Genomic DNA, 9,379 nt, shown 5'->3' with positions numbered 1-9,379 from the left:
TGTCGTTGTAGGTATAGTATAGTTTTACGAGGTTGGCTGTTTTATATTAACAAATAGTTCAGTTGTTACATGTTACAATTTGTAGTACTTTATCAAGTAGAACAACTATTGAAAAATGACAGTGCGACCTTATAGACTATGAGTAATGTAAAACATTTTTAGCTAGCATGTTATTTTAGCTAATTTAGCTAATCCATAATTTCGCTAAATAAAAATGTCGCTAATTAGAATAGAGTATATTCTCACAGTAAGATTATTGGCACTTTAGCTAAATTAAGATTCAGTTAATTTATGAATTGAGTTAAATTCTCTAAAATGGCATGTAGCTATTTCAAAGTATTTTACCGTGACAGTAGTCAATAGTGGCAGCGCCCTCACCAGTAGATTCACTCAAAAGAAATACTTATTTTAGGTCCTGAAAATGAATGCAGATTAAACCATCCTTACATTGTCGAGCTGTTTAGACATGAAAAACTCATTTTGTATGCTCTATAATTTTAATATTTAAATTCTGCCTTATATAGAACGCAACATGTTACTCCATCTGTTGACTATGATGCCAATATCCAAATTTCATTTCAAAGCCATTCCCTAAATGATTAAATTTCAACTTTCAAGTTCAAATAAATGTACAACAATAAAGTGATCATCTCATCAGATGATTATAAAGATAGTTTGCAATGTTTGATACAGCGTTCATATTAGAAGATACGAATGACACTCGGTTATATTACTAGTATTATTATTGATAAGTTATTAATTTCTGTACTTTCTAATTATGAATATAATATAATAATAGTTGCAATAATAACAGCTTTAATTTATATTAAAATGTGTTTTACTGTTTTTTATGGAAAATCTTTTCCATTATTTCTACATTGTTTAAGTATTCACCTTCTTTGAGCCGATTTATTTGTTGGATTGATACATTTTGAAAAAGGTATCTTAGTGATATTCGTAAATATACTTGATTACAATTTTATACACCTTATATAACTGGTTTTACAATAGCCACAGCTACTAGGATCTAGTGTCATCATTTATAAATTCAGGTCAACATATCCAACAACAATAATAATTTTATTTACTTTGCACTTGAACTTGTGCAAGAGGTGTACAATGTTAGTGCATACATGTACACTCCATAAAAATAGTGAATTTATTCTGTAATCTGCACCAGGGATAGAGGAACTGGGCCTGTCTGGACAAAAGAAACATTTCATCTAGCCACAATGGTGTACTTTTAAAATGTTTATTTCTGTAACCTAAAGCAAAAATTACTATTTTGTTTCACGAATTATAGCCCACTCAAGTCTTCAAATTATCGAATTATAGCCCACTCAAGTTTTCAAATTATCGAATTATCGCCCACTCAAGTTTTCAAATTATCGAATTATAGCCCACTCAAGTTTTCAAATTATCCAATTTGTTATGAGAAACTGACCGAATAAAATGTACTACAAGTGTTATCGAGGTCAAATGCGGCTATTTTCGCCCAATTTTTTTTGAATTAATTCAGTCTAGAGGTTATACCACCTACTCCTGTGAAAACCAAAATTCGGGATGTAAGTCACTATAGCAACGAAAATCGGATATATCGGGCAAGGTAATCACCATGTTACTATAATTGGCGTGTCTGCTATTTTCACCATATTCTGAACATTTTTTGCTCTATACAAGTGGGACTGACACATTCACTTTACTCACATTGTTAGCTTCATCATCGTGATCATCAATATGAGGTGATGATGATTAAGTTCGTGGCATATTTTTTTATATCTCGAACCTAATCATCGTCGCGTGTGAACATCACGAAGTCGCGTTTGAATTTAAACCGAAGTTACAAATGAAAAACCGAGTGAATTATGGCACATCGAAATGAAATGCATCGCTGTTCATATTGAGACTTTTTATGGGCTGTTAATATAACCCGTCGTAACACATCATATTCTTTCATTTACAATCTGTTTTAAATGAGTCGTGCTAGTCGCATTTGCTTGTGGAGCTTCAGTTCATTTATTGGGAAATTGCTTTCCGAATCATTAAAGCATCAGCGTTTGATTAGATTTAAGCTAGTATTTATTGAAGAGAAAACAATTCTTCATAAACGTTATCTTAGGCAACGTGACATTGCTTAGAGAACGTTCCAACACACGATTCAACAGTTGAGTAGCTGTAACATAATATCAATATCACACTAATATGAACAACGATATATTATTTATCATAACTGCAATATGACTTACATTAAATATACAATAAACAGACATTCTGCATTTGCTAAGGCCCTCTAATGGGCAACATGTTCAGATTAACTGTAGTCCATCAATGAAGGTTATGTGTTTGAATAATTTTACTATAAATTAAATGACACCATGATTTTGACACCATGAAAGAATTCTATCATTGGAAGGTGTGATTCATAGCACTTATGTCACTCCAATGATCACGGCAGATCAAAATTAGCATTTGATTATTAATTTGGTTAAATATCATATCCGTATACTGCATACACTGCTACATCGTGATTGGATAATCTTTCCCTAGTAACTGTCTGTAAATTGCTTTTTTGTCAATTATTGTTTAAAGCGCAGTGGTCGTCGCGCAGACGTGTTCGAATTTCATGTAAATAAACAATGTATTTTACACGCGTTGTATACGTCGCTATGAGTCTCGTATCGAACAGGACGCGGCACGACGACTGTCACCCTTTAAATACTGCTTTTCTTTTACGATAACAATGTCAATGCAAACCTTGTAATAATGGTTCTACCCCAAGGCAGATGTTAAGAACCATGTCTTATAAAGGTTCTAGCAAGTTACTCTGTTAACGACTTTAGTATGATTTCAGAGTTCGGCCTGTACCATGTGTTAAATGCCTTGTTATACCATAGAGCGCAATAGAAGACACGTTGATCCTATAAGTCATTCAAATTTTATAAATCATAATGTGTTTGAGTGTGGTATGTAAGGAACAGGTGAAGCTCTCACAGAATGATAAACTCAGCCTCAAGTAACATAGAGTTATTTACTATTAACAAATGATTACATAACTGATTGAATGATTTTTTTCATGTCAAAAGATATGTATAGTTGATTATGTGGAATAATTCTTGTTTGCAGTCCTCATATAATACATGCAATTATGTAAACGGTATCCTCAAAAGTAACATTTGTTACTTAGAGAAATACTCTCAACCCATTTTACTGATCAATGTGATGATGTGCGTTATGAAAACTAGAACAAAATTGAAATAGAGTTAAAATCTCATTCTAATATTTGGTCAGTTTATCCTTTAATTAGTAGGCAATAATCTGTGTTCACCTCCGATGAATTGTTAAAATGGTGACCAAATGTGGTAAGTTTGCAGTGTGAATTGTTTTTGCCCACAAGTATCGCTTTATTTAGCACCCCTCAATATAACCATCTTATTGAATCTTATATGATTTTTCTGATAATTGCCCATGGAAGTGTGTAAAACATTCTATACAAATCTTAACCAACATACTCCCTATCAATACACATATGCGCTTACCACGAAGTACCAAAACTAATGGTTCGATTAAAATGTCAAAGAAATTGAACATTCATGGCACAGTTTGGTGGACGGGTGTGTCGTCGTGATGTATTGATTGAGTGAGCCGAAACCTCTGCATGGACGTCAAAATTGAGTAACAAATTGATGAGATGAAGACTATAAAGCATTAACTCAAAAGGAAATGAAAAGCTCTAGTTAATGCGCAGAATTGGGAGGGTTCGATATTCTCGAGTGTTTTTTCTCTATAATATATAACAAATTGCTAATCACTGTACTCTTAACTTATATAAATAACTTATTATTTCTTTAATGTTGGTATTTTCAGGAATGCAGTTTTGTTTTTAAAAAAATAGGTTTGAAAGTTGTGGACAGTATACCATGACTTATGTAATCATATTAATTGCCTAATATTCAGGTTTTCATGCTTCTAAAACAACATCATGATCATCTACATCAACTAGTATTTTAATGCTATATATACATTATTGTATGTAATCATATCACATTTCTGCTATTAACTTCGTTTTCAAATATCCAATTCAGAATTAGCATAACTTTACGTCTTAACCAAAAATGAGTCAATTCACAATGCCAACTTCATTGCCCCTGATACTAGGCTGACACGCAAACCACTACGCAAAACAACCCGTTCCATCAATTTGAAAGCACATGTCAAATCCTATGTCAACATGTGACTCCTCGGGGTAATTAGCAAACATTTGTTTCTTGTGATTGCGAAACACGAAAAAAGAATGAAATAGAAATGACATCATCACATTCGTGATGGAGAAAGTCGCCCGCCCCATGATTACTCACATACATGTTAAACTCATATATTTCATGGATATAAGCAATACATAGCGATTGAATTTTTCAGGCGCACGATCAATATTAACAGTAATTACAGTCTCCCTGATTAACAATACATAATGAAACCAACATCCAACCTGAAAAATTTAATTCAATTACTTATAAATAACAGTACAAACAGAATGAAACATGGCTTTTTCACACTAAAAGGACATCCAGGCAACCTCCCATACTCTTCCAAGTTACACAGTAACCATGACACTCTCGGGCTATGAATAATGCCTAAAACTTCTAATAACTAACAAACTATCACATTATTCATTATTCCTGAACGTATTTTATCTCAGAGACACTGTGATGAAGCAATATACTATTACCTGTACAATTTCCATGCAGTTACGAAATCTTTGCAGTCTACATATTTGCCTTTTTTTAGCACTTGCCCACACTTCTATACCAGAATGCATAACTTCAGAAAATAATCGTATCACTATCTAAATAGTTTCTGAGAAATTTACAACACAGAAAATGAGAAACCAAGCTATTGCTACTGCAAAACCTCACAATCAGTGAACGTGAGTCTAAAACTTACAGAATCAGAGTCTGTAAGCCAAAATTATATCCTGCCCTCCTTAGGGTGTGGAAGAAAACAATTCCACATAGGACTGCAAGATTTATTATAGTGTTTCGGTGATCACGTTATAGGCATTGGTTGACTTAATTTGAAGAAGGATGTGATAATTTGAAATACATTTAAATGGTAACCATTTTATCCGTTGTAGTCTCATATATTAATGTTATGATCATGACGTCATACGGCAATCTCAATCGTTTTTGTAATAAAAGGGAGGTATCTGTATTATCTATAACTGCGCATGCGTCAAACTATCTGCATATGCTTATTAAGTATTATAACATAATTTGATGTCTATATCAGCAACAGCAGGCGCTTACTTAAACCACTTTGCGAACACTCAACACATCGGTGATTTTGTGCTCTTTTCCCGTCTGATCACAGGTACTGTCACAGTGATAACCGCTAACTACACGATCGCCTATTATTTTTTTTACTAATGAATCTGCATTCACCTTTTTCAGGCAAAACAGAAATGCATTTGTGCATTGTCATTATTAGATTTATGGCTGTAATTTTTGTAGCGCTCACAGTAGTCGAAGCCAATCCAATTCACCGACCGTCGATGTTATCAGAATGGTTGAGGACGTTAAAAGACGAGAATGATCGTGACACCAATATCGGCTACAGAGAAATTACTGGTGAGTTAAAACTCCTTTATTCTACTCTATTTTATTTTATTTTAGAATATTCATACTTGAAGCACGCTTTTGGCCAATAATTGAGTTGCCAGGACGTGGTTTTGACGTTCAAAGTATTTTTACACAAAATGTCCTTATAGGCATATAGGCCGCACATTATTGTATGTATCAGAGATTCAGTTTAGATAATTTTCTGAGACAACTACTCACAGCTTTCTGTCGTTTTCCCGAAGCATTTAAGCGCAATCCAACGTCCGGACACTCAATTGGTTTATCGTTAGATATAATCAGAGACAGACTTGAGAAGGCTGAATCAGAAAGAATGCAGCAAGAAAAACAGAGCGACATCAATAGATACAGACAAAACACTGAACTCATGACAGGACTTGGAAGACGACGAAGAAGTATGGAAGAAGTTTATCGACAATAGACGTGGGTTTTTACGCCTCCAGGTAATTTTGTTTTATCAACATCCCTACTTTATTCGAGAAATGAATATTTGTGTAGATCACAAAACCATTACCAATAATACAAACCGTGCTTACTCCACGCTTGCTAGAGAATGAATTTCATATATTGCTCATTATTCGTCTGTGTGTATCCGAAATATACAATACCTGTTTTATATAATTATAGCCGATATATTTCAATTAAAAATGTACTAATTATTTGCTCACATAATGTATTAGTCAAATTATTTTAGAAAACTGATTTGACATATTGAAGGGTCTTGTTACATAATCGCGGTATTATAGTTCATTTATAATTTGTAATTTTTCTTAGCCATTTAATTTCTTATTTTCCAATATCTAATTCTGGCATATTATGTGACTCTAAAGCGACTACGAAACTAATATTCTACCATGTTGATGCTTAAAGAAGTACAGGAAATTAATATACAGTACCCGCAGCGTAAGAACAAAACAAACGCTCTGTTTAATCTTTTGAAATATAAATCCCACTGCATTTTCATATAGATACCATCTGCCGATATTTAGTGTTTACATCTAAATGCGTTTCGGGTATCAGCATAAGAATTGCTTCTCGTCTTGTGCCGGCATGGTGCTCCAATAACATGAACATGTAGTCAGGGTTTTACGCCCCTAATTTCTATAATGTGTAAGTTTGGTGACAGGCACGACATTGAATGTAATGTATCAGTGACATATAGTTCGATATATTTTTTAACTTATATGAAATATGGTGTTGATAATTTATTTCACAAAACTTATATCCTTCAATTGCCGTTGTTTTACACAACGTATATCGATGTGACTTTAGCTTGGGTCATATGGCTAGACTGATTTCAGCTACATCACAAAGGTTGATTTATGATGAACAAAAGTTGTTTTGCGACGTGATCAATGACCGTGCTGCAACGAAATGTTCACTGCGTCGACTAAAATCTGCATGGCCTTGCTTAAACTAGACATAATCCACACAGAAACATGTCTCTGAATCATTCACAAATATATTAAGTCATAGAGAATATTCTTTCAAAAGTCATAATTTGCGTATTACATTTCTAATATAACAAATCAAGCAATGTCTCTGTCTTCTGTATATGTTGATAGCAAACTTTTTTTTAATTTTCATGTACTTTTCATGCCTTTCAAAAATCATTTCAGCATGTCTACGTGGATATACACTGTGCATACTATCCGTGACTGATTAGCTATATTCTATTCATTGTAGGTGCCTTCAAGCTTGCTTTGATTGGATTTCCAATATAGACGTATTCATGGCAGTGGACAAAGTTATTACTGGTAGCTGCTCTTTACATAGCACTTAATGTTAATCTTGCTCATTTTTTCTTATTTATTTATTTGTCTATTTTAACTTACTTCGTAGATATGCTCTCAAAATGTATTTCAAAGAATATTTACTCCCAAAGAACGGACACAGACATATTTTTATAAATCTCAGATCAAATGACATGGATGCCATTTTTTTGAAAAAGCAAAAACAATACCATTCGAAATAGAGCTGGCGGATAAATTTCACTAAAACACAGTGAACTGTCATAGTAATTGCAGATATGATCCAAAAGTGTAGATTCTGAATCTGTATGCTCTTTCTGTCAATAAAAAAGATATTTTATTGAATAAAACATTTTAAATTCACAAATAGGTTCAGTTTCGGTTCAGGAAAAATAAAAAATGTTGAACAGGTCACATCTGCAATGTGGAGAAGTGAATAAGGAGTAATTCATTGATCAATGTATAGAAGTGAATAGAGAGTGTCACAATGATCAATATATTATTGTTATAGAGTGTACATTTTACAGTCTGTACACAAACACACCTATGCATTTTCTTTACACAAATGATATCCACATTTCTGAATATCACTTACGTTCACCAGAGGTGCATGCGGCTCATCACATTTCCATGCAATAACTTATCATGTACCTGTTTTAAAACTGAAATAAAAAACACGATGCAGAAACGATTCAAAATGGCAGTACATCAGAATTACTGTGCCAAAAAGTTGTTATTACACATTCTTGTATACCAATTTGTAACAATTCTGGTTGCAGTATCATAGTTAGTGCTGATGACGGTCGTATATTCGACATGCTGACAAGCCATTATTACAAGAGTGATTTCTTTTGTTAGCGTGGACATATTACCGACATGCAAGTATTATAAGTCATTATGTTATTTTAGTACAAAGCATTATAAGGTACTGTACGATTAATACACATTGACACAATTGTTGTGAGTTTCTAATTAGTGTACTATTAGTCCCTGTAATCTCACGTACTGTAAGATACGTTATTTTAGTTGGAATACATTCTCACTGAAAATACACTTTGACTGTTTTGTATCAAGTTTATTTTCACTGATTTTTGATGAGTTGAGTGTAAATTAGACATAAAACAGATTTTAGCTGGATTTAGTTTCACTTTCAGCAAAATTAGATTCCAAGTGAAAATAAGGTAATTTATATTACGTAATACAATCGTCGTAACAATCGTCTTCAGCATGCTTCTCGTGTCATGTTTCGTTGAATATTCAGTGTGGCGGTGGGATATTCAGGATTAGAAAGATAATGTAAATGATCTGTTTTCGCTTTATGCAGTCACAGTTAAGTTGAAATATAATAAGAAAGAAAAAGAATGAAACAGAAAGCTAGAAACAAATGATGCTATATAATGGGCTCGCTGTAAATTATATAATGATGGATTTATCACAGGGACAAGCCCCCTGTTCTGGAATTATTCTAGACGACACTCATTTTTGTTAACAATTAAAAGTATTTATTGACATACGGTTTTAAGTTGTATTATCTTAATGATGATTATTATCCTACAAGATCAAATGCAGTGCGTTTTGATGATATGATAGTATGTATAAATCATCGAAACAAAGCACGCACGTCTAAATCTATGATTTGTGATATATATTGTGAATAGGAAATACACAGACATCTGTATTTAAGACACGTTCGTCAACTGAATGTGCTTTGAGTTAGCGTGAAACCGATATGCCATCTGAAAGTGAGAAGGTAGTAAACTGAAAAGTGATATACATGTTATGTCAATTCTGACACATTTTGTTTTGGGACATATTAAATATATGCACAATAAATAAATGATTCTTCTACCGTCTAACGTAAGTAAACAATTGAATGATTTAGTGATTAATCGTTAACTGTTGGATGACAGATTGATGGGTCACACAGAAAGTTAAAGTAAATTAATGGTCAACTATTATATACCGTGTTCGTGGTTGACTTATCTCAATAGCCAA

General features: G+C 33.1%; 1 protein-coding gene across 1 annotated transcript; it reads left to right on the top strand.

Moving 5' to 3' along the window:
- Positions 1–5,291: 5,291 nt before the first annotated feature.
- On the top strand, positions 5,292–8,900 carry LOC100371560 (uncharacterized). The gene is made up of 4 exons (XM_078008076.2): positions 5,292–5,367; positions 5,448–5,624; positions 5,858–6,076; positions 7,320–8,900. The coding sequence occupies exons 2-3, from the start codon at positions 5,459–5,461 to the stop codon at positions 6,052–6,054; spliced, it is 363 nt and encodes a 120-aa protein (XP_077864202.1). The 5' UTR covers positions 5,292–5,367; positions 5,448–5,458; the 3' UTR covers positions 6,055–6,076; positions 7,320–8,900.
- Positions 8,901–9,379: the final 479 nt, after the last annotated feature.

This window comes from Saccoglossus kowalevskii, chromosome 14, assembly GCF_978046115.1.
Source record: "Saccoglossus kowalevskii chromosome 14, keSacKowa6.1, whole genome shotgun sequence".
NCBI classification, from domain to species: domain Eukaryota; kingdom Metazoa; phylum Hemichordata; class Enteropneusta; family Harrimaniidae; genus Saccoglossus; species Saccoglossus kowalevskii.
The sequence above is the reverse complement of the archived record's forward strand: the minus strand, read 5'-3'. Positions and strand labels throughout refer to the sequence as shown.

What these genes read in the sequence shown, in the direction of transcription:
- LOC100371560 (XM_078008076.2), top strand. Translation starts at nt 5,459, where the DNA reads ATGCATTTGTGCATTGTCATTATTAGATTTATGGCTGTAATTTTTGTA. An exon ending in CGGCTACAGAGAAATTACTG is followed by an intron (nt 5,625 to 5,857) that starts GTGAGTTAAAAC and finishes GTTTTCCCGAAG; the next exon opens with CATTTAAGCGCAATCCAACG.